The sequence below is a fragment of the Strongylocentrotus purpuratus genome, unplaced genomic scaffold, assembly GCF_000002235.5.
Source record: "Strongylocentrotus purpuratus isolate Spur 01 unplaced genomic scaffold, Spur_5.0 spur5_contig_850, whole genome shotgun sequence".
NCBI classification, from domain to species: Eukaryota; Metazoa; Echinodermata; class Echinoidea; order Camarodonta; family Strongylocentrotidae; genus Strongylocentrotus; species Strongylocentrotus purpuratus.
In genome coordinates this window covers 781,287-807,452 of record NW_022145558.1, presented here as the reverse complement: position 1 = coordinate 807,452, position 26,166 = coordinate 781,287, and the positions used below count along the sequence as shown (strand labels likewise).

Sequence of the window (26,166 nt, the reverse complement as noted above, 5' to 3'; positions counted from 1 at the left end):
GACAAAACCAGATTTACTTTGTGAAACCAGGGTAGTGTTTCACAAAGATCCTAAGTTGAACTTATCTCTACGTTGAACTTAACAATTATGGAAAGCCGTTGGCATCTATGAAAATATTTTGTAAAATTATTTCAAAAGGCATAAAATGTTGATTCAAATGATTCATACTTTTTATTATCAAGGAGATTATATGTTCTTGATGAGGAATTTATAAAAAGTCTAAAATACTTGAATTTTCGCTTTTGAATATATATTATTTAAAGGCTACAAATGGCTTTCCATAATGTTTAAGTCTAACTTACAGTTAAGTTTGACTTGGGATCTTTGTGAAACACCCCCAGGTGAGGTTTACGTATAGATCATTCTGCAGGATAACATGGAGTTGCATGTCATGCATGATAAAAAGGGGTCTTAGAGAAATCTCGAGGCATGTCTTTTTTAACAAGGTAACTTGTCTGGTCAATCAAGTAGATCCCCCCAATAGGAGTGGTGGACTTTCCCTTATAATTGATTGGTTGAGTTCTTTTGCTAAAAAAGTTGCTGGAAAGATGCACGATACATGTATGTTGCTCTGAGATGCCCTACGTTCCATTTACATTTCATTTGTAGCTTTCAATTTAAGGGGGAGGAGTTTATAAGAGCCATAGCCGTAGCTTACATCTGCTAGTGTGAGAATTGGATTTGAAACAACGAAATCAATGCAAAAAATGGAGTTCACAAACTTAGACATAAATCAAGCATGCTTTAATACCTCATTGCTTTAAACGTTAAGCACTGTCACATAATAATTGGAACGAAAATGATCTATCATGTTTTGGTATAATACATGTAGAATAAAATGTTTTCATATGCTTATGAAATTGTAGTAATACTATATTTATCATTATTTATTATTAGTAAAAACACACTGTCATGTACTACATTGATTTTTAGTGAACTTTTAGTTTATTAATTATTTGATATGTCGGTATTATTACATTTACACATGTAAAGGTTCTTAAAAGCATCATTCCAGATGCTTGTTTTTAACCTGGGTTACCAAGTAACAATTAAGCAAGTTGGAATTTTAATCGAAAAAATTGAGGATATCTGTGAGAATCAAGACAATGATTAGAAAGTTTTATCTTCACTGAAATGTCACAGCTTCACACCACTGTCTGGGTGCCTGGGTGGTCTTGCCATCATGTAATAAAGTAGTCATCCGAAGAAAATTCACGACAACTGATAATTATGGACAAATTATTTATGGATAATAAAATTTTCTCTTGAAAAACACAAATAATTTGCTAAAAAATCATATAGATATCATGGAAAGGCGTAAAATGCTTTGTTGCTAGCTGAGTCTCGCATGTGACGTCACAAATCTTGACGCTCCACGGAAGACCGCTGAAGGCAGAAAATCTGGATCTCAAAAAAAAATTTGTTTGCGAGAGAGATGATTACAGCGGGCCCAAAACATTTTTTGAAGAGGGAAGTTGTTATATTTGTTCAGTAAGGCTTTCCCTTCGCAATGATATGAATTTTGCATCAATTCAAAACACTTATGGTTCCCCGGGTGACTACTTTTAATAAGCAATGCATATTGTTTAATGAGAGTGAGAATGGCTGAAACTCTTATCATTTAAAGGGAAAGTCCACCCTGAAATTAAGTTAGTTTTAATAGGAGTAGAAAAATGAGAGAAACAAGTCAGTGAAAGTTTGAGCAAATTCCGATTAAAAATAAGGAAGTTAGGATTTTTAAAGTTGTAATCAATCATACACAAATTGGCAACTCTATGACGTATCATGCGAGCTCAACTTCCATTTGCTCAGTACTAAAAAAATCTAAAATTTTCATTTTCCCTCAAGAAAAATTTCAACCGTACATGCACCCTAAATATAATAATTGCAAATATGTTTCTATACTCCCCCTGCAAGGAACAAATATATATTCCATCATCAATAACGAAGAAAACATGATTTTATGGAATATTATGCACAAAGCAAATGAAGGAGAGCTCGTATAATAAGTCACAGAGTTGCCAATTTGTATTTGATTGATCACAACTTCAATAATTCATAACTTTCTTATTTTCATTCAGAATTTGCTCAAACTTTCACTCACCTGATTTTCTTATTATTCTGCCTCTATCGAAACAAACTTATTTTGGGGGTGGACTTTCCCTTTAAGATAGAGTGAAAAGAAAGGGTGATGTCACTGCAATGTTGGAGCCTTGCACATTCAAACGTGGATCTTGCCATTATGTAACAATGAATTTAAACAATGCATAATGTCTGCTAAGAGCGAGAAAGGCTGAAACTAATTTTAGAGAAGAGAGTTTAAGCCTATTGGCTTTGAGGAGAGGTTATGTTTAAAGATTAATCTGTGCATTATTTCATCTATGTTTTGAGTTGGCATGTAAACATGCATGATATCTAGCCATGGAAACTAATGAACCATTGTACTTAAGACATATGTATATATGACATCACCATTATACTTTGATTCGTAAAGTACCTGTTATGGCAGTTTTCAGGGGCCTGTTTCATCAAACTTGTTTACCAATAACAAGTTGCAATAGCTATTACAAGCTACTGAACTAACTGAAATTGTTGCATTTGATTGGCTGAAAGCAAATCTGTTTTTAGAAATGTGACATTTGTTATTGATAACAAGTTTTATGAAACAGGGCTCCAGATGCCAATATCTACATCTAGATTTGAAGCTCTGGTAGTACCAGGTCTTGATGGTTTTACATCATGGAAAGATGTCGCTTTATTTTGTATTTGAAATATTAATGTACTGCCAGTTCATATATAGAGAGAGAGGGGGTGAGAGTGTAATTTTGTGATTTGAGTGACATAATTGACAGCAGATGAGGGGCAAATGGGTGAGTGAGTGGGTGGGTTCAGTGAATGGATATGGGGTTAGTGTGAGAGTGAGTGGGTATGAGAGGGGGTGAGTGGATAACTGAGTGTGTGGGTGAGTGTGTGGATGGGTTCAGTGAATAGATATGGATTTAGTGTGAGTGTGATTGGGGAGAGTGAGTGGATAAGTGAGTGGGTGGGTGGGTTCAGTGAATAGATATGGGGTTAATGTGAGAGCGAGTGGGTATGAGAAGATGTGAGTGGATGACTAAGTGTGTGGGTGAGTGGGTGGGTGGGTTCAGTGAATGGATATGGGTTTAGTGTGAGAGTGATTGGGAAGAGTGAGTGGATGACTGAGTGTATGTGGGTTGAGTGAATGGAGGGTGAGATGAGTGGGTGGCTGGGTCGGTTAAGTGAATGGATGTGTCAAGTGAGTGTATGAGTGGATGGTGTAAGTGAGGGAGTGGGTTGGGTGAGTGAGTGGGTGGGTGAGATGAGAGAGTGATTGGAGAGTGAAAGGGGGGCTCATGAATGATTTGGAAGAGTCAGTGGATGTGGTGAGGGGAAGAATTAGTGACGTATTGAGTGTTAGTGGTGAATGAGTTTCCAAGTTGTTAATTGGGTGGAGGAATTTCTGAAGTTTATTTGGATTTTTTGAAGTATTTCCATATCATTTTTCTTTTAGCATATAATTGTACTCACACAGGTTGTAGCAATGAACACATAGATATCATTCCCATTTCAAGATACATCAATGTCTCCTGTGTGGTTTTCAAACTGAATGTATTTTAAAATCTTTTCTCCTTGTATTTGCAGGATGAGAAGCCAGAGGAACCTCAAACAATGACCTTTGTGGCGCGACCAAGTAGGAGCACAGTCACAGACTCGACCGATACCCCCACAGCTACGGCTAGACTAGGAAGAGCCAACAGGGATGATAAATCAGGTATGTTCTTAAAACTGAGTTTGACTTCATAAGTACTCAAAGAAACATTTGTATAGTATAATATGCTTTTTTAAAATATCCTGAATCTGATTTTTTTTGTGTGCAAACAAAAGTGAATAGGAGTGGTCCCATGACTGATCCTTAAGGAACTCCACAGTTGTTGTAAACGGACTATAATGCTGCTTTTACAACCCTAAAAAAATATGTGTAATAAACACGTCCAGTTTACATAGGTCTTCAGTGTGTGGGGTTGATGTATTTTGGCTATTACATCACTGGCAAATATCTTGTGTATTGTGCTACAAGTTATCTATGCTTCTTCAATTGAAACACCCATTTTCCCTCTTCTGTCACAGCAACTGACGAAGCGAAAGAGCGGGCGAAGGAGCGGGAGAAGGAGCGAGAGAAGGAACAGGACGCCCTGAAAAAGAACAGCACCGGTACTAGTACAGCGCTCTCCAGGAGACGGCCGAGGGAGAAGAGGAGAGACACCGGGGTAATCTATCGTGAAGAAGAGGTGAAGGACCCACTTTGATTCGTTTTCTCTCGGCTCATAAAAAGCAACAGCATCAAGCCGGACAAAAGTCTTCACCAAAAGATCCGATGCTAATTGCTAACGATTCTCACTCCACTGTAGACACATTACTCAAATCTCCCATGGTCATTTTCACAATGTCTCTTCCCAACTCTCTTCAATTCAATTTCTAACACATCGAAACAAATTTATGGATCACTATCCCCTTTTATGAACTTTAACCTTGAAACTTACAACCTTTATTAAAGATTTCTCTAACATCCTTTTTATCATAGATTCTGCGTTTGTGATTCATACAAAATTCTCTCCACAGCTTCTGTTCTTTTTCTATCTTTAACCTCCGGAGAGCTGGACCGCTCTTCCTTTCCAAAACATCACATTTCAGAACTATTTACTCTTTCTTAAGCTCCCAGTAACATCCATCCATCCAGTTGATGTTAGCTGGCCCTGTCTTCAGAAGAAAAACAAACTGAAGGCTTCGGCAAACTGACCTGAGCAAAATTAAGCGGCAAAAAGAGCATTTGCTATGAAAATGACACCAAGAACCGAAAACACCAAAGCAAACATGTAGCTTCACTAAAATCAGTCAACGCTGGGTCTTTCAAATCAATTTTTGTGTTTTTTCATGCATCCACTCAAACCCCCGCAAGTTTACCCAGTTTGGTTTTTGCATTTTACTCTGCATGAATTTGATTCCCTCTTAAGGGAAAGCATGATATTTTCCTCAAAAAAATGTATACTCTAAAAAATCCCCCAGCTTCCAGCTCAGTAGGCAGTACCCATGTCTTGTGCTCAATATATCTTGCATATTTAATATAAATTGAAAATTACTGTTGTATCATTTTGAATTTTGTTGCTTCCCTGAACATCTCATTGGTTTGCTAATAGAAGAATCTCAAGGTATGCTTAAAAGGGAAAGGAAATCACTTCTTTTAATCCCTTATTTTCACCTCACTTTATCTTTGGGTGCTTCCATGCAATGTTTCCTGTACAACCTTCATTTACGAATGAAAAAATCTCTTGATATATGACCATTGCTAATGGTAGTGATACCAAAAGATACCATTATTTAATTGCTATATCAAGGTATTATTCATTTGGGCTGAAATATATGGAAAATAAAACATATTTCATATGCAATACATTGCACGGAATATCCCTCAGATTAAATTTTATTCCTGGTTTCCACAAACATTTCATATCATTTCACCTCAAGTACAAATCGCAATATTGTTGCATTCATTCACAAAAGATCCATTTCCTGCTCTCATCCCAAATTTTGGAAAATGCAAAACTATTATTTTACAAGCTTTTTATTGCATTAAGTTATGTTAGTTTGATCTTGCAAATCATTTATGCAGTAGTGGAAAAGTGCAGGCTAGCTTTGAAAATCCTTGTTGTGCTTTGGTACATTTATAAATCGAAATTGCTTTGAAATGGTCCATTTGTATTTAAAGAAATGAAATTGTAATAGCCAGTTGTATGCAGTAGAAATAAATATGCATTGAACTGCTGGACACAATGGATGCAAATTAACTTGTAGTGTTTGAAGTGTCTAATTGTGATTTGATATTAGTTTGACTTTAATTAACTTAAAAACTATTGAAGAAGCTCTCTTTTCCTTAGGGATTAAGACTTGAACTGCTTGGTTCCTGTAGGCCAATAAATGAAGAAAAAAAAAAAAAAATTCAACCAGTACTTAACACATCCATTGTAGGCGGTCCTAAAGAACTTGATTGCTGGCCCTGACAGTTGTTTTCATGCCATATTTCGGACTTAACTTGGGTACAAAATAGCTCATTATAGATGATGACCAAGCCCTCTCATAAATTTTGTCCGCCATCCATGAGTGAGCTTTGCTAGTTGGTAGATGGTGATGAGGTTTCACAATTTCCTCATTTCACTCCCTTCTTCTAAACGACTTTGTCAAATGTTTCAATGATTGCATTTTAGAGAAAGCAAGATGGCAGACAGATAATAGTTTTAGTTTTTTTGTCATTTACAAGAAAGAAGTAAATTCCCTCTAATTGTTCGTCTTCCTACATTCTCAGAATTTTCTGGGACAATTTAAAATCTTGGCTTGCATTTGGATAGACAACTTAAGACATTTAGGCTCTCTGATAGCTTACATTCATCAAAATTGTTTTCATTTAATTAATCACCATTCTTATCTATTACTTCATTTATTCATACATCATTTCATCAATCGGCTTGATATTTATTAAGAGGGTGCAGAATCAAAATATTTACCCTTAACCATGAGGACACAATTTTCCAATAGTGGATTATTGCAGAACAAATAGAACTACACGCAAACCTGCTATAGTGACCACCTGTATAGAAAGACCACATTTTTTATTTCCCTGAAAATAGTTTCTCATTGAAACATGTACTAAAGGAACCTGTACATAAAGGGCACCTGCCTGTAAAGACCATTTTTTCTTGTCTCCCTAGGGTGGTCTTTATAGACAGGTTACACTGTACAAGGAAAGATAAAAGTAACGATAAGAGGATTGTATCTGGATCACCATTGATAGAAACTTATCAGTTTGCAATTACACTCCTCATTCTTATTTATTTCATATTTGCATGTGCTTTTTGAATTGCACCCATTGCTAATTTTCCTTTCCATGTTTGATATACAGTATTTTTATTTGTAGATAATTTGTGTGCAGCAATTAATTTGAAGGTGCATGTTGTATTTGAAAGTACCTCTTCGGTTGTTTATTTTGAATTTACCGTGGAGGTTATTTTTAAGTTGATAATATCTGAGCTATCAAATGTGCCTGATTTTTTTGTCTTCCCCATGGTGCAATTATAGAGAATAGTTCACCCTTTGTTCAAAATCCTTCACTTAGAATACTTACTTTTATGGGGATGCCAATTTCAGTTCTTTGTGATAAATTGTACAACTCTGTAGATAGTTGCATGAAGTAGTACAACTGGTTGCTGGCCAAAACAGGGAGATCATTATTTGAAGAAAAAACAAAAAACATTGTGCCATTGCATGAGGGTTTAGTTTTAACCCCAATTTACACATTAGGACTTATCTACAGGGCAGCATTTCACTGAACCGTCAGAACTACAAGTTCGCTGACAACCCATTGAAACACTTGTATTACAATTAACGCGCGTTTCAATGGGATGCTGATGAACTTGTAATTATGACGATTTCGGGAAAAATACCCAGGTCCCTTACATATTTATATCTAAATACATAGACTTGCTTTCTGAGCATTCCAGGTACAAGAATTCATTTTCGTTATGGATTTAGCAGTAAATGGATAGTATAGTATGTGATTTAAAAGCATGGCATTTGGTTGCAGTGTCTATCTCAGAGCCCTTGTCTACCCCAATGCACTGTTCACCTTCATCCTGTACACTGCACGTTGAATGTGCATGCTTAAGATATGGACGTTTATTAACCAGTATTGTGTTTTCTTTCTCTCCCACTGCTCATCTCCCATCCTTCCTTCCCTCTTTCTTTCACTTTTTATCTTGTGTCGTATTCCTTGGCTTTCCCCTTTCCTAATTTGACCTCCCTATCTACTTCTGATTTTCTCCTTTTACTCTTTTATCCATCTCATTTCTACCTATCACCTATTCATCTCCTCTTTCTGATATTCTTACCTTCTCCCTCTCCTCTTCTCCCTCTCCTCTTCATCTTCCTTTTCCTCTTCTATTCTCCATTTCATTTCTACCTGTCACCAATGTCTCATCTCCTCATTCTTTCTGATATTCTCACCTTCTCCCTCTCCTTCTCTTCATCCTCTTCCTCATATTCTTTCCTCATCCTTTTTTCTCTTCTATGCTTCATCTCATTTGTACCCTCCATTGGTCTTTCATCTTCACCCTTTCCATATTCTCCATCCTTTCCTCCTCTGTTCTCCATCTGATTTCTACCTTCTACCTCTCTCATCTCTACCTTCTTATCTTTTCTTCTCTCCCTCTCATCTCTCTCCTTCTCTGCTTCTCTTCTCTATGTAATATATACCTTCCACAATCTCTCATCTTCTCACCCCCTCCCCCTTTCGATCTGTTTTCATTTCATTTTCCCATCTCTTCATCTTCTTACCTCTCCTCCATCTCTCCATCTTCTTCCCTCTCCTCTCCATCTCTTAATCTCCTTCCCTCCTCCTTCTCTTCTTCCCTCCTCCATCTGTCCTTCTACTCTCCATCTCTCATTTCTAACTTCCACTGTCTCCTCCATCTCTTCATCTTCTTCCCTCCATCTTTCCTTCCACTCTCCATCTCTCATTCCTACCTTCCACCGGTCTCCATCATCTGCTCATCCCATCATTGGACGATCAGGAGGATGAAGACGAGGACGAGGAGGACGAAGATGATCCATTAAAGGTGAGTGAACTTTTGCTGTGTTATACTCAATAGGTCAATGACCTTTAAACATAGTGGAACCTCACTAAAAGAAACAGCTAAATTCATATGAAACTGTTACATGATAGTCGTGATATATATAGGCTCACAAACAATATAATACAAGGACTTCTTTAATATCGTCTGTTTGGAGCCAGAAGGGCGTTAATTCATATACTTTTAACACAGAGTAAAACATCCTTTTGATTCTCAACAGATGATAAAATAAGAGTTTTTTACAGCAATATTCTTTATAATGAGGTTCCACTCTGCTCGCCAAATCAGTTGAAAATGTTTTTGAAATACATGAAACTTCACAATTTTACCCTGTCCTACAATAATTCAACAAAGGGCTGCTCAATATGTGTATGTATCTATATCGTATATTATTTGTTTTTTATATACTGTGTTTGTTCGTGCTTGTATTGTGTATATGTTTTGTGTATGTGTGAGTGTTCTGTTCTAGTCTTTGAATATTGTGTCCTTTGATATTTTTATAGCTGTAGTTTAAGTAAATCAGGGAGCTTTTGATCCAGGATGGTTACATAGTCATATAGAGGGCAGCACACGAATGTATGCACAGGAACGTAATACCCGTTGGCTCAGTGTTATGTAGTGATTGCGAAGTTGCCTACTTCACAAACGACTAGTTACCCACTCATGAACATCTTTAACATCAATAGCAAATAAATGCAGAATCAGAGACACCCTATTTGTTTTACTTTTTCAATTTCACAACTGTCCATAGTCTCTGAGAAATATGTCCAATATGCATGCAGTGTGTTCACATACACTGTATATTGCTCTGCGTTTTGTCTTACATACATAAAAGATCCTTATTCTGGCCCAGAACTATCCTGAAAATCACAAGACAGAGAGAGACACATTCTGTTTCCCCATATAAAATATGCATGCGATGAGTTCACATGTACATTACCGGCATACCGCTCTGCGTTTCGTCCTGCATACAGAACAGACCCTCGTTCTGGCACAGAACTATTCTGAAAATCACACGACAGAGAGACACATTCTGTTTCCCTTTCTGAAATCAAAAGCTCTCTGTTATTAACAATTTTGTACTAATAATTCAGGGGTCATGCAGTTGCAGTATGCGGATATATCAAGACTTTTTCCCCACAGGTCATGTGTGATGAAAATTGTTCTTTATGATGCACATGCAGATTAAGAAACAGATTTGTTTGTGTGATGAATGTGATTAGATGATTGTCTGTATGCGATGTGAACGATGTTCTCAAAAGGGGGACTTATGTCAACAAAATAGATTTCAAGTCACTGCAAGTATGCCATAAAACAGATTTTATGTCCGATTTATGTCTTTGAAAATGTTCATTCACTGTTGATTAGTAATAAATAAGTAATGCTGCCTGGAAGACCTACATGTAGTGGCAGCAAATAAGAAGGCTCGTCAGTATGCAAGAGCCTGGCAGAACATTTGAGTTGAGATGATGGACACGAAAGAAGAAGAAGTATTGAATCAATATGTTAATTCCTCAACTCCATTATCCTTTGAGACCTTAGACTCTATATTACATTAATTTATTGCACGTATCGACACATATATTTGAGTGTTTGTTCGATGGTTGACGCCTCAATTTTGAGGATGTTGAGCTACTTCTACAGTTGGTTTTGGGGTCTCCTGTGTGTTCTCTGATGGCTGAAAAGACCAATTTTGGACTGGCCGAGACGTTCACAGATAAGGTAGGCAAAGTTCTGGATTTGTGCTGCTGTCGTGCCTCTGGTCTTTCTTACTGCTCATTTGACATCTCTAGCTTATCTGAAAGTATAGATTTATTTTTAGAGAGGATCTTCTAGCAGTTCTGTGAGAAGGATACCTGTCGACTGATATCACCACATTCTTGCCATTTTACGCAAACTCCAACTATTCTGAATGTCGTATTAAATATCATTAGGACTAAAACGTGACTATTACAAGGCTGCCATGTTCATTGTGTACACAGTTGCTATGCTCCAGTTCTCCCAGAGAATAGAAGCCTTTGAATGCTACAGTCATGACATACCTTCTTGCTTGTTTCCAACTTTCCATTGATAATGAACGATGGGTCTGTAGAAGACATTTGCGAATACAGAAGGTTATTTGTTTGTTTAATGAACTTAGGTAGCGAAATGACAAACCTATAATAAAGATTAATGAATTGTATGTCTATCAGTATGTTTCTTTGGTGTAGTAGCTGTATATTCAATTGCACTTTTATCAGCTAATAAGGAACGATGAGTTATAGGAGATAGTAAAACGTGTGTTTCAAACAAAAGTCGTCCAAGAGCAATCTTCAATTGGTTTGACTGAAGGGGAGATCGCATCACTTGGGGTGATCATAACCCTGTAAATCGGGGATTAGATTAGATTAGATTAGATTAGATTAGTAGAGGTGATTTGTTCCAGTGGCTACGGCACCAGACCGTGGATCAAAGAGTTCAGGGTTTGAGTCCTGCATCCGTATTAATGTCCTATGGGCAAGACATTACTCTACATTTGCCACTCTCCACCCAAGTGAAGTAATTGGGTATCCGGTAGAAAGAAATTCCTTGTATACTTTAACGCCTTATTATGATGGCTCAGTTACAGCCGGTGTAATAATATGATACTATTAATAACAAAGAGTATTCAAATAGTAGCTGCGTTATATAAATGGACCTTTTATTATTCATTATTAGATGGATGACATTGGTTGCTATAGTGACTGATGATGTCATCAGAGAACTATGCGGGTTCCTCAGATGGTGTTCCAGGGTCGAATGTTTAATTGATGGGAGGAGTTGGCATGCATGAGGAGGAGAAGAAAATATATTTCATTTGTCATTCTTAGGATTCAAATTTATTTCAGGGATGCCAGTGTTTTCAGACTCTATAACAAACTGTTAAAGTCTTGCTAAAATCACACATACAATAAAACAGACCTAACACAGATATGGATATATGGAACCAAGATAACATCACAATTTGGTCTTAATGTTGTATATTAAGTCAGTCATATTTCCAACCATATTTCCAATATAAAGGCATTAAAAGAGTTTATTAACATCAGACATTACTGCTGTAATATGCACCCACATAAAAGGAACACAAAAAAAGTCATTTTTCACCTTCACCAAGAACTTCGCCTTCTCTTTGAGTGTAGCCCAGCCATGACCAAGGCGTAGAGCAATTCTAGAGAAACTGAGAGTAAACTTAGAAATTGTTTTTCTCTTATACCAAAAAAGGTAGCCTTCTCTTTAAATGCAGCCCAGTCATGACCGAGGCATAAAGTAATTCTAGAGAAACTGAGAGTAAACTCACAAATTGTTTTTCTCTTATACCGAGAATGCAGCCTTCTCTTTAAATGTAGCCCAGTCATGACCTAGGCATAAAGTAATTCTAGAGAAACTGATAGTAAACTTACAAATTGTTTTTCTCTTATACCAAAAAGGTAGCCTTCTCTTTAAATGCAGCTCAGTCATGACCTAGGTGTAAAGTAATTCTGGAGAAACTGAGAGTAAACTTACAAATTGTTTTTCTCTTATACCAAGAAGGCAGCCTTCTCTTTAAATGCAGCTCAGTCATGACCAAGCCATATAGTAATTCTAGAGAAACTCTTGAGTGTTTGGTTACAGAAAGGGGAACTTTAAAGTGCTGTTTATTCATGCCGGCCTTAGAATAACAGGGCAGTGTGATATGATATTTTGTTTTTGTTGATTCAATTGACAGCGCAGTGCCTTAAGGTCTGCTACTCGTCTCCCAAATATCTTGATTGAAAACAGTGTTCACATCAGAGACGAAATGTTTACGCTTCTTACCAGTGTAAACCCCCCCCCCCCCCCCCCCCCATATAAAGAGACATTTTACCTCTTGAAAGCTGTTAATGGAGTGCTTTTCAAACGTATGTAGAGGTTCAGTAAAGAGAGCAATAGATTACATAAAAATCTCTGTCAGGAAATGTGTTTCTATGAGTGCCAGTTTAAAACAACTCTTATGAATGACAGATTTTGTTCAATGCTGTGAAAACCAGGAGGGGGGAAATGAAGGAAATTTGAAAATAAAAGCAGTTCATAAAGAGGTATACATAACCATTTTTATTTTTGAGGTCTATGTCAGCAAAAAGCATGAATTGACAGAATAGCGTGTAGACCAGTCATAGAAGTACATTGCAATGCATTGTCCTTTGCTCTTCATACCCGGACATGATTTTGAAAATATGCAAACAATTATGTTTGTATGTTTCATATAAGTTTTGAATAAAACTTTGGATAATGCAGAATCATGTTTTGTTAGAATGATGAAAATGAAGCATCATTTAAAGGCTCTTGTACATTCAATTGTAATACTGTCATTTCAGTGGTCGGGTAGGGGGGGGGGGGGTAGACAACCCTGCAGACAGAATGGATATCAAGGAGGAGATGATGCAATTCAGTCTTGTAAACTTGGCATTTACCGACTTGTAACAGTTCGCACCCCACACTACACAGAATAGATACGAGGCCAACATGACGCACATTATCATGAAAAGTAACATGCTCGTCCTGTCCTATCTCCCAGCGACCCCCCATCGGCTACTCCAACTTGCCCCTCCCCCTCTCCAAGTCCAACATTCCTGACATACCTCCAGACTGCATTCCTTGCAATCTTATAGGTCATTTCCTTGGTAGTCTGCTCTCGTTAAACCCAGTCCCATCTATATGTCTTGGCGTTAGCGCAGTCGCTACACTTCCTACCCAAGTCCCATCAATTCTTGTTGATATTAAATAGTTGGGCACAGCCGAGCTTGTCCCATCTATTCTGATTGATGTTAGTAGTCTGTGCACTTCTAACACAGTCCCATCCATTCATACTGATGTTAGTGTAGTGTATACTGCTAATAACCCAGCCCTGTTCATTGTCATTGATTTTAGTGAAGCTCTTTAATGTCTTTAGTCAAGATACTTTCGTTAACGTTATTGTTTCTATTTTCACTTTTATTTCAATATTTTTCATAAGGACCAATTATTTAATTAATCACTTCGTGAAATATTGAATCGAAACATTGTGTTTTAGGGTTTTTAAACAGTTCCCACTTTTTCTTGTCTCCGAAAAAAAAATGGATTCAACAAGATCATGAGTTTTATTATTTGATTAAAGGGATCCGGTAACTTTGTCTCAGATTCTGAAACAAAATTCTGGATTAGCTCATGATGCAATGATAATTATAAACCTTTAGGTCAGTCAGGAACCCCATGACTTTTACAAGCCGATCGCCTGTCTGATTATCAAGATATTTATGATTGGAATTACAAATTTTGAAAACCTTTCGCCTGACGGTTTTCATAACACTACAGTCTATTGGGGAAAACGAGTATGGTAAAACCGGTCACTCAAAGATTTTTACTTTTTTGAGGCACTTCTTGATCATTTTGAAGTGCAATTTTTTTAGGGCTTCAATATAACACCATATCACAGACACTGATAACACGTAGGGCTGTGTATCTCAGATTTAACATTGTTTAACGATCCCTTTAAGGCTCATTCAGCTTTTGTGTGGTAAACTGCCGCAATAAAATCCTTAAGGTTTTTTCAATTACATGTAAATGAATGCCAACTGCTTGCAACAAAGATCCTACAAGTATTCACCGATCTGTGTTATAAGATGAGGATATGTGAAGTGAATTACATTTTATTTCATCGTAAAAAAACAACTTAGTGTGGCATATGTGGAAGACTCTTTATAGTGCTGAGAGTATACCGTAAATCTCTGTGTATAAGGCGCACCTGTGTATAAGGCGCACCCCAATTTAGGGCATAAATTGAAAACTGTGTATAAGACGCACCCCCGACTTTCAATTTTTTTTGGCAGCAAAAAAGCGCTTTGTACACAGAGATTTACAGTATGCATTTATGGTGTAGTCTGCTTTGACCCGCTGCCTTGACCGTTTGAGGGGCTAAATTGATCACATATTGGTCTTCAAATTGGCAGCAACATGTATTCTTTTATCGCTACAATGATAGAATAAAATACAATGTGTCTGATAACAATATACAAGAGCAAGAATGTCAAAGTGTTTTTTAAATGGCTAAGTTTTATTGAAAAACAAAGATTGAATCTCTCAAGTGTTGCCAATTTGAGGGTTTTAAAAGCTATTTGTCCTTTTTAAATACCTAGCATCAAATTCAATATAGTCATGAAACAAAAATGGATGCAGTATGTGCAGAAATTGTTGCCCTTTGTACACCTTTATCTGGGGGGTGTTTCACAAAGATCCTAAGTAGAACTTAATACTAAGTTGGACTTAAAAATTATGGACAGCCATTGGAGCCTTAAAATGAAATATATTCAAAAGCAGAAATTCAAGTATTTTAGACTTTTTTTTTATAACTTCCACATCAAGAACATGAAATCTCCTTGATGATAGAAAAAATGAATGATTTGATTTCAACATTTTATGCCTTTCAAAATAACTTTTACAAAATGTTTTCAAAGATGCTAAAGGCTTTCCATAATTTTTAAGTCCAGCTTAGAGATAAGTTCAACTTAGAATCTTTGTGAAACACCCCCTTGGTATAATTTTTAGGGCTCTGAATCAAAAGTTATTGAACCAAACTGCAAAATATGGAATAATTGTTGCGAAACGGTTAATGTAAAGATTTCATTCATATCATTTTTTCCAAACTATTGTTAGTTTCCGACATGTTATTGCCCAATGCTCATTGGTCCGCAGTATTCCTTTCCATTCATATGAAGCCATTGAAGTGTATTAGGATAGATGTATGTTAACCTTTAAAGTTAAAGACCAGTTCTGGTCATGCGGTTGCATTGCGAAAGAAACGTTTTGGAATCGATCAGAAAAGGTTGATCATCTAGCGTATAAGTATTGGTGTGTACTGCAAGACTCTGGAATCATCAAAATGATCAGAAATTTGGCCCAGTCTTGGTAAAGTTAAAAGCACTGTGCACGGAAAGATGTATATGGGACTACGCGACACGTGCACGATATCTTATCAGGTCCAAATAGATATAATAATTTACCAAACATATCCTTCACATGATTGGTGTTAAGAGCTTCCGTTTCTTTTTTTGAGAGGGGGCGTTTCCAAAACTGGTCTTTACCTTTAAGCACAGATCAAATAGTAAGGATTTCTGGACTGGGAAAGGCAATAGAAATGTGATCAAATTTTTAATCTGGCATGATGGATGGTGCAAAATGTATCATGATAACAAAATTGTATTTTATTAGGCCATGTTGCGAAATCAAATGAAATGTTAACATTATTGTAGTGCCGTATTTTCTGTGGTGATTGATATTTCATTGGTAATTTAGGAAGGAATAGATAGGAGTATGTATTTTTATTGTTATAGCAAGCGTGTCTTGAAGGTGTTCATTGGGGATGAATTTATGTTAGAAATTCATCGTTTTTCATATAGCAATGGAAATTGGAATACTGCGCAATGGACGGGAGGAAGGGCGGGAGGGAGAGTAGAGAGAGAGAGAGAGAGAGAAAGAGAGAGAGAGAGAGAGAGAGAGAGAGAGAGAAAGAATGAGAGGGGGAGAGGAGAGAGGGGAAGGAGAGGCAGAGGAGATGTACGGAGAGGGAGAGAGAGGATGATAAAATGATTAGCAGGAGGATAGTAAACAAGGAGATGATGGAGAGAAATGTACTTCGCACTAACGCACACTCTATCTTCTCCAGCCCCCTTTGAAGAAGGGGGGGGGGGAGTAGAGAGAAAGAGAGAGAGAGGGAGGGGGATAGAGAGACAGTATGTGATATACGGTACCTAGTGTGCTGTCACACTTGATTAGGTCTTGTGTGCGACCTGTCTGGGAGAGGATAATAGAGAGCCGTGATTGCTGTTAATATTACCCATTGTGAACTATTGTTCATGTATTGTGATCGCAAGGATCATGATCTGTAGAGCTAACAGTGTTGGTCTCTTTTACCCTCTGTCCCTGGTCCCTCTATCTGTCTGCCTCTTTCTCTCTCATATATAAAGATCTTTTCTGTCTCTATCTCTCTATCTCTTATTTTCTCTATCTCTCTGTCTGTCCGTCTGTCTCTCCTTCTTTCCATCTATTCTTCTGTCTATCTCTCTGTCTCCCTCTCCCTCTCCATCTCCATCTCCATCTCCCTCTCCCTCTCCTCCCTCTCCTCCCTCTCCCTCTCCACCCTCTCCCTCTCCCTCTCCTCCCTCTCCCTCTCTCTCTCTCTCTCTTTAGCTCATTTATGAATGATATAGAATGACTTATTCCTGACATATGAAATTACATTGCAGCACTGCTCATGTATCAGTTCTTTCTCTTCCTTTCTACTTTTCTTGCTTCCTCTCTCTCTCTGTGTCTGTCTCTCCGTCTCTCTCGCTCTCTCTCTCTCCTTTCCCTTCTCTCTCAACAATCACGATCACCTGCGTCTGACACCACTCCATGCACATAATATCCTGGGGGTCCTTTGCTGCTTCGCACTTCATGAATAGGCTGCATAATAATCAAAGTGATATTTATTGTGTGTGCGAGAGAGAGTGCGTGGTGGGATCGACACTGCTGCTATTCAAAAATCCTGTTTTTTCACACGTTTGCTGGCGGATGTATCGCCGCGATCCATACCCCTGCGGTATGTTCGAGTTCAGCACCTGTGCCGGAATTCCTCCAGAGGATTTTTAACTGTATTCGTTGGATGCAGGAGAGACTTTAAATGAAGACATCTGAAAGTTGACAAGATTGTCCAGGGAAAATATGCCTGGAGTAGACAAATAGCAGAGAGAAATGTCGCCCTGAATTTGGATTGCACAATGAGTGTTTGTGTAGAACATGCCCAAATCTGGCTAATCCTTTTAACACATGTTTGTGAAGTCAATAGAAACGATTGCTTTTGTTGGAAACCAGATTGGGCCGTTCCATGTCATTCATGAGGAGGTATTGTGAAGGAGATGCAGGTCATTTGCAGCTGGGTAAACTTTAATGATTGAACATATCTCATATGATTAGTGGAGCAAAGGGGATCTGGTGTTTAATAATAGGCAGGGCTTTAACGGATTGTGGTTTGTGGTTTGTTGTGTCTGGACTGGAGTAGGGTTTCTGTCACACTGATCTAGTGTTACATCAGCTGATTTATGATGGCATAAGTTAGAAAATGTGGGAGTCTGTAGAAAACTTGTTGAGGATGTAATCTAGTACTGGCAACTGCTCCGAATCTCTATGCATGGGACTACAGTGTATTTTTTTACATTGGAGCTACAGGATTGTGATTGAAGTCTAATTTGTTTTGATCTTTCAGCAGAGGACAATTCCTTGTCCTTTTCATGTATCTCTGTTCTCATAACAGTGCTCCTGTTTATTTCTTTAGTTGAGAATGTGCACAAAGGAAGAAGACAATTGAATATTTGATTTTGCGATGGAAAAAAAAGGTAAAATGTAGGAGTCTACAGAACACTTGTTGAGGATGCCATAGAGTACTTATTGGGATTTCTATGCATGGGACTACAGTGCATTTTCATGAATGGAAGCTAGAGATTGTGATTGAAGTCTTAATTGTTTTGATCTTTCAGCAGAGAAATATTCCTTTCTTTACATGAATCTCTGTTCTCACAACAATGCTCCTCTTTTATTTCTTTAGTTGAGAATGTGCACAAAGGAAGAAAACATTGAATATTTGATTGTGTGTGATGGAATAAGGTAGAAAATGTGGGAGTCTGCAGAAAACTTGTTAACGCCATAGAGTACTGCTCGGAATCTCTACATGTGGGACTACAGTGTATTTTGACATTGGAGCTACAGATTGTGATAGAAGTCTAATTTGTTTTGATCTTTCAGCAGAGGTTGATGCCTTTCTTTTTACATGTATCTCTGTTTTCACAACAGTGCTTCTGTTTATTTCTTTAGTTGAGAATGTGCACAAAGGAAGAAGACAATTGAATATTTGATTTTGCGATGGAAAAAAGGTAAAATGTAGGAGTCTACAGAACACTTGTTGAGGATGCCATAGAGTACTAATTGGGATTTCTATGCATGGGACTACAGTGTATTTTCATGAATGGAAGCTAGAGATTGTGATTGAAGTCTTAATTGTTTTGATCTTTCAGCAGAGAAATATTCCTTTCTTTACATGAATCTCTGTTCTCACAGCAATGCTCCTCTTTTATTTCTTTAGTTGAGAATGTGCACAAAGGAAGAAAACATTGAATATTTGATTGTGAGATGGAATAAGGTAGACATTGTGGGAGTCTGCAGAACAATTGTTGAGGATGCCATAGAGTACTAATCAGGATTTCTATTCGTGGGACTATAGTGTATTTTTTAATTGGAGCTCCAGGATTGTGATTGAAGTCTAATTTGTTTTGATCTTTCAGCTGAGGACCATTCTTTTCTTTACATGAATCTCTGTTCTCACAGAAGTGCTTCTGTTTATTTCTTTAGTTGAGAATGTGCACAAAGGAAGAAAACATTGAACATTTGATTGTGTGGCTATTTGATAACGTCTACTATGAATGGAAAGGGACTACCGTATCATCCTTGGGAATATGAAAACAGATGCAGTACAGGAACTCATAGAAGACAACATTTCAATTTAAATGCATGACCTTCCTTGTTCTGGATTCCTATTTCTTTGGAAAGCATAAGTTTTGAATGGTTTTATCTTCAATGAATGTATTCTTTGGAAGGCGGTTTAGGGATGATTTTTATCTCCAATGTATGTACATGTATATATACATGGATATTGAACGCATGTTTAGGATGTCCCTCTTGGGATTACTATCACGTCCTGCTGTTAGTGTTACACAGACATGAGTCCTGTTCACATTTGATAAAATTGCAGTCTTCTGGTCCTTCGTGAACTTTCTGGCCATGTGAATGCAACATCGTATTTCACACATTTGTATATATAGAGAGAGAGGGATGCCTTACATATCATCAATCATTCTTGGATGCATCGTAAATGTGGGGATGCCTCATATGTATCAAGGAGCAGGCAAAAGGATGCATTGTATATCACGGGATGGAGTGTGCATCGTGAGACTAGCATCTGTCTTTATAAGATGGCTTTTGTTCATCATAAGACTAGCATACCTACATTGGAGGTCTTGTATACCACAATGTTTGCATTAGTTTGAATTGGATGCATTGTATATATCAAAAGATATCCCTCTATCAATAGCCCATAGGTATACAATGTACATGTATGTATAACTGAGGCATATCATGTATACTAGAAACCCTCACCCCCTCCCCCCCCCCCCCCCCCCCCACCCCCAGTCCCTTAGCATCATCTCATGTTGACAAGCAATCGCTATCAATCCAATGGATGCCTTGCACATCATATTGCTTGAATTTATTCGTATTGGATGCATTGTGTATTTCAAAAGATATCTTATACATGTACAATGTATGTATCTCCTAGGCATATCGCGTATCTTATATACTAGAAACCCCCACCCCCTCCCCCCATCCCAATCCCTTAGCATCATCTCATGTTGACAAGCTATCGTTATCCATCCAATGGATGCCTAGTATATCATGGATGCCTCTCGTATCATATACCAGCATCTCTTGACGAGTGACGGTTTCATTAAATCTCAGAGCGATCATCAACACGGTTGTTTGGGATCAGTTGACCCAAGATGACCTGTTCCTCGTCCTGCTGTGATTGGCTCATGTGGATTCTACATGTCTTAACACTCTTGTATGGAAATTGAATTGAAATTGAATTGAATTGAATTGAATTGAATTGCATTGAATTGACAAGGTTTATTGATAAACATTCAAAGATTTGCTCGCCTGAGTTCTACATGTCATGTCACTTTTGTATGGAAATTCAAATTGAATTGAATTAAATTGAATTGAATTGACAAGGTTAATTCATTGTTAAAAAAAAATCGAAGTCAAGCTAAAAGCTGATACATCTTGTATTTACTTATAAAGCTGCAGGATAAAAAATAAATGCAAATAGCACATTTGAAATAGGCAAATATGAAATTAAGACATTCAGTAATTAACTGATATGATAAAAAAGGGAATGAAAAGAAGAAGAAGAACTCTGTTATGTGCAAGATGAAATTTTCACCATGCTTTTCTTCAATTTCTGTCGCACTGATAGCCACATGCCATCTTTCATGGTGATACCGACAGATATTTTAAAATTGGATTAAAAAATGAGAAGGTCATGATTAAGGCAAATTTGGCATACATGTTAATCTGTTAATCATCATCAAAAGACCATTATTTGTATACTGCAATAGCAAAATACACATTTGTGAGAAGAAGCCTACTATATTGGACTTTAGACTTTGTCCATTCGTTATGCGGATTTAATATACATTAGGCCTGTCCTCATCGGACGGAAGTTGCAAAATAACCCGCTATTTTCAGACTCTGGATATTTTCCCGAACTCGAAATTGCGTCACTCCTCACCAGACCAATACGCTCATCACAAACTAGCTAGGGTGGGGAAACAAGACCGATATTTCTCTCAATATTTTCTCAATCAAATAGCCTGCTAATTGCAACTGCAGGCTTATGAAGACGCAAATTATGTACCTGGCTAATTTGAGATCGGGCCAGTTAGAATAGCGGGTTATTTTGCAACTTTTGGTCTGATGAGGACAGGCCTATAGAGTGACTTTAGAAACAGAAAGGTGTTGGTGCTCTGATCGATAACTCTTGCACATTATAAACATTGTGCCTGCAGAGTATCATATTTGCCTGATTTATTTCCCTGCTGTTCTTCATACAGCAATTTATGTAGCGCCCTGGCTTCCAAATTGCTTGTGGTGCTATACTCTGTTGTTGGTCTGTTTTAAAGAGAACCCCAAAAGTATTTGTATTCATACTCTTGATTGTTTGAGCAAGGATAGCTGGTATCTCTTTGGTTTGAGTGAGTTTAGAAACATAAAGGCGGTCATGCTCTGATGATAACTTGTGCACATGATGAACCCTGTGGCTGCGAAGTGTCATATTTGCCTGATTTATTTCCCTGCTGTTCTTTGAACATCAATTTATGCAGCGCCCTGGCTTCCAAATTGCTTGTGATACTGTGTTGTCGATCTAATTTTTAAAGAGAACCCCAGAAGAAAAAAAAGATTGCTTGTAATGTGATGCATTCTGACAATGTTCCTTTAGAATAGGACCCTTGGTTGGTTCAAGTTAGAAAAGAGATCCATCTTTCAAGAAAGTTGCACATATTGCCCCTTATTCCAGTAATTCTGTTCAAAGGCATGTTAAACAAAAGAAAAAGTTGACTAGATTAGACCTCCTTCCATTCAAAAACTTTATTTTAGATAGAGCTTTATAATCCATTTATTTTGTCTGGTTTGAATTTGTGTCGAATGCAGACCAATAGCTGCTAACCATTCCTATTTTGGAGGATTTATTCCTGCTTTTTAGCACTCAAACTAATGTTATGAATCCTACATTCCTCTCCTTCTTTTTTTGGAACTTCTGTGAAAAATATATACACAAAATGACCCAATTTTGCCTCAAGGGATTCCTCTAGTGTAAATACAGATTATAATAACAATAACAAATTACATTTATAAAGCGCTTAAAAAACTAGGTACAACGTAAAATAAACATACAGCAATAATAATACATAATTCTAATAACATTACAGATAATTAAACAATTATGTTTATGATTGATACGGTCCCTTTAATGAAGGATGGCTCAATCTGTGAATCCTGTCTGACCCTTGTCCTTTAATCCCAGCTGTGAGTGGAATGTGGTCCTATCCACCAAGCCTGAGATGATTGAGATTCCATCCCCATCTGACTCTCATCCCTCTCTCTCCTCCATCCCTTCTCCCGCATCATCCCTCGCATCCCATTAACATGCCTTGGCTTGGGATGCGATCTCCATGCACTGGTAGAAGACTCCCATCCCATCTCATGCCTCAGTCACAGTGCACTTTACCCACACCACGCTACATTTGAACCTGTCACGTCTGGCTTCGTCTTTGTTACACGTAAGGATTAAGCCCTGCCGAATGTGTATGCCTCTCGCGACCTGGATAATCCCCCCATCTTTTGATCTGTTGATCCCTGGATTAGGTAATCCATTCGTCTGTCGCCGCGAATCATCCCCAACGCCGTCACAGGAGCGACGGCATCGTACGCACTCACCCTTGTTTACCCGTGCTTTGGGATAGGAAAGTGGAATACACCTCCTTGGGGTAACGCTAAACCCTTCAGATAATCACATCCATTCTACTCGTGTGGGATTATATCTGACATCTTCACTTACATGTATTGTCTATCTCTGTGGTAAACAGATCTAATGTTACATCGATGCTACCTGAGCTGACCTCATACAGCACTGTGGTAGAGAAGTTGCACTGCCTTATGGATTCAGAGCATATGCTTTAATACATATCTCTATCAATTTCTTTTGTTTTCCCTCCACGAAGGTCTTCATTGATTTTTATTGATTCCGCTCATGGAATCCATATGTCACTTTCAAGGGTCTGTTCTATTAGCATCTGTGATACGTCTGTGTGCTAAATGGTTGCGACACTAATTAATCCAGGTTGAGATTTGTGCTTCAGTGTTATTCTTCAGTTGTGCTGAACTGTGTAATGCTCTCTTTGGTTCTCTGTAGTATTCTTTGGATTGTGACAGAATTAGTGAGATTATCTTTGGATTAATATCATATTCTTCTTCTTCATTTGTTTCAAGAGCTTGCATAAAAGGTTACCATTGTTACTTTTTGAGATGTTTCTTCAAGCTGTGTCGAGCTGCAACTCTCCACAGTCGAATCACACTTCAAACATGTGAATGCTGTGTATATAGTTATTTTGCTAAAGTTTGATGTGTTTATTTGCCTCATGCAATTAATAGTGGTAAATGACGCTCATACTAAGTTCATTGGTATTTCCTTTACGAACGTCTCATTACTAAGACAGACACGAGATTCATTAACGAGTCTCCAAGGAATCCTCATTTCCTGGTACCCTATGACAAGTGACAACAGCTATTGGATTCATCAAAGGGGTTTCCCTCTCACCGACTGACTCGTAGCCTGTTCAGACTAAGGTGTATTTAATTTAGATTGCTTAGTATACAGTCAAATGTGTTGTAGTGGCCTCCTCTCTGTCCATGCCTCCAGTTTACCAGTGGTACATGTATTCTTAATTTTTCCATCTTTGAAGAGTTACCTGTCTAGAAAGGTCACCTGTGTCAGGTTGGCCAATTTTTCTGTATCATACACAATGGCTTGTATGAACAGGTTTTGAGTGTGCTTCTAACACTACAGAGTTTGACTCTGTGGTCTCTTGTATCTTACATCTACATGTAGAACCAGTATAGAAAGATTACCTGTCTACAGTGAACATTTTCACGTGTATCTTTTGTGGTCTTTATAGACAGGTTTTCAGTATATGCTTCTAACATTACAAAGTTTGACCATGCAGACTCTTGTATTGTTCATCTAGACAGAAATGTAGAACCTGTATACAAACTTAAAATGATCACCTGTTTACAGTGGACACTTTCCTGTGACATCTTAAGGCCCGGTCACACAGAGGGGACGCATGGGGGGCGCACGGCCGGCGCATTGAAAATCAGAAAAGTTGTGATTCCGACTTTTGTCAGCCTTGTCAGGATTTGGGAGAAGCTAGCCAGCTAGCACAGAATGCATAGCGTGTTGCTAGCGCGCTGCGCGTATATAGGGCGTGTGCTCCACGTATGTCTGGCATTGGTCTAGCGCCCTCCGCGCATGTCTGGCGTCCCTTTAGCGTGTACATTCATGCGTATAGCTCCGCACACGCTTTTGAGCATGCTCAAAAATTCCAGACGCACACCTAGCAAACGACAACGATACTGGCCAAAATTGCAAATTTCCACGCACTGGCCGCCCCTCTGTGTGACCAGGCCTTTATGTGGGCTTTATAGACAGGTTTGAAATTGTACATCTATTTTTACATGGTCTGACCTTGTACCATTGTGTTGCCTTTGCCTTATTTTGTTTCTCCTCAGCCTTCTCTTTAGTGGGTGAATCTGGCATCTTGGGAAATTTCTTCAAGACACAAATTTTGTTTATCAGACATGGTCCGACCTGTTGTGCTTATTATTGTAAATCTTTGAAGGCTATGTAGGGTTTGATTACCTATAATTATTGCACCCTTCTCTTCTTTAATGTTTGCCTTGTGGGTGCATTGAACACAATATGTTATTTTGTTAAGTATCTGTTTACGCATACTTTAGTGACTGGTGTAACATTGAGGCTTTTGTAAATTAGTTTCAGGGGGAAAATAGCAGATAATTTGCGCATTGTGCTTTCATGTACTTTTCAAAAGATCAACAAGATTCTTTAAGGCATTATTTAACTTTTGAAAAATGCATGTTAAAAAATGTTAATGGTATGAGGTCCCTTCGAAATCGTAGACACAATGATATATCAATGACTTCAGGGTTTCTTGGATCATTGCATAACAAAATTTGTTTATCTTTCATGAAATGCAGTTTTGGTATCCTCACTAGATGATGCATTCTCTTGAAACTTTCAGGGATATTTTTAACAGCTCCTACCCAAGGTGATAAACAATTCAGATACTTTTGTTACCATGGCAAAATTACGAGTACGAAAGCAGAACATCTATGCATACAGACCAAAGCTGAGGATTTTTTAATCTTTTATTTTTGTATTTCATTTTGTTATTGTTTTGTCAACTTGTAATTCCTTTTGATGGGCTGGCATCACAAAAGAGAGCTTGGATGCATCTTCATTCAAGTATATCCCCAAAAGCATCTGCACAATAATTGTCACAAGACTTCTCCTGGAAGTTACACAGTTCCTCTTCTTGTTAGGAATCCTATTGCCATTCAACAGGAAGGCTGAGGTCACAGTCTTTTTGCACTGTCAACATTCAAAATCTAACTTTTAAACAAACTTAATGAGAACCTGTTCAGCAGTTATTCTTTTTTTCTTCTGGATAGCAACTGATTCTCAATCAATCATGCAGGAAGTCGTTGATGAAGTGTCGTCTGAAAATATTTGCACCAATGTTTACCAACATGTAGCAATCACTTGGATTGTACCCTTCATTAGTAGGTCAGTTCTTAACCCCTGGAGCTTTCGACAAGGGAGGAAGTTTGTTGATTGAACGTCTCCATGTTTAACCAATTGTATATAATGAAGGAATTGTGGAGGAATATAATGAAGGAATTGTGGGCCAACGATTGCTCTGACTTCAACCATCAGCTTTGTTCTATTTGTGGAAGGTAATAAGAAGTTGTCATCTCACCAGTCACTCTTGTAAAAGTGGAAGATACCTTATGTTCTGTACCAAGGTGTATGAACTTGATGTACCAACCTGCTCGTTGCTGTGACTGCAAATGAGCAGTTTGGATTTACTGCTGAAGGTTATTAGAAGGTGTTATTATTATTATGCCAATCACTAACTTAATCTTGCAAGACATTCTGTTCGTTACCCAGGTGTGGGAAAGTAGGCACCAGTGGTCAATGTGACTGAACCCAAGCAGCTTGGTTATATTTGGA

The 26,166-nt window shown here is 37.9% G+C and overlaps 1 protein-coding gene across 4 annotated transcripts in view; it reads left to right on the top strand.

Moving 5' to 3' along the window:
* Positions 1-26,166, top strand: part of LOC580387 (protein phosphatase 1 regulatory subunit 12A) — a 123,012-nt gene that overhangs the window by 72,285 nt on the left and 24,561 nt on the right. For 3 of the 4 annotated variants that reach the window (XM_030994134.1, XM_030994151.1, XM_030994146.1), the window contains 3 exons: positions 3,664-3,793; positions 4,150-4,310; positions 8,640-8,684. In XM_030994134.1, the coding sequence (XP_030849994.1) occupies positions 3,664-3,793; positions 4,150-4,310; positions 8,640-8,684 (336 nt within the window). The remainder of the gene's footprint in view (positions 1-3,663; positions 3,794-4,149; positions 4,311-8,639; positions 8,685-26,166) is intronic. The other variant, XM_030994140.1, reaches the window with a different exon arrangement.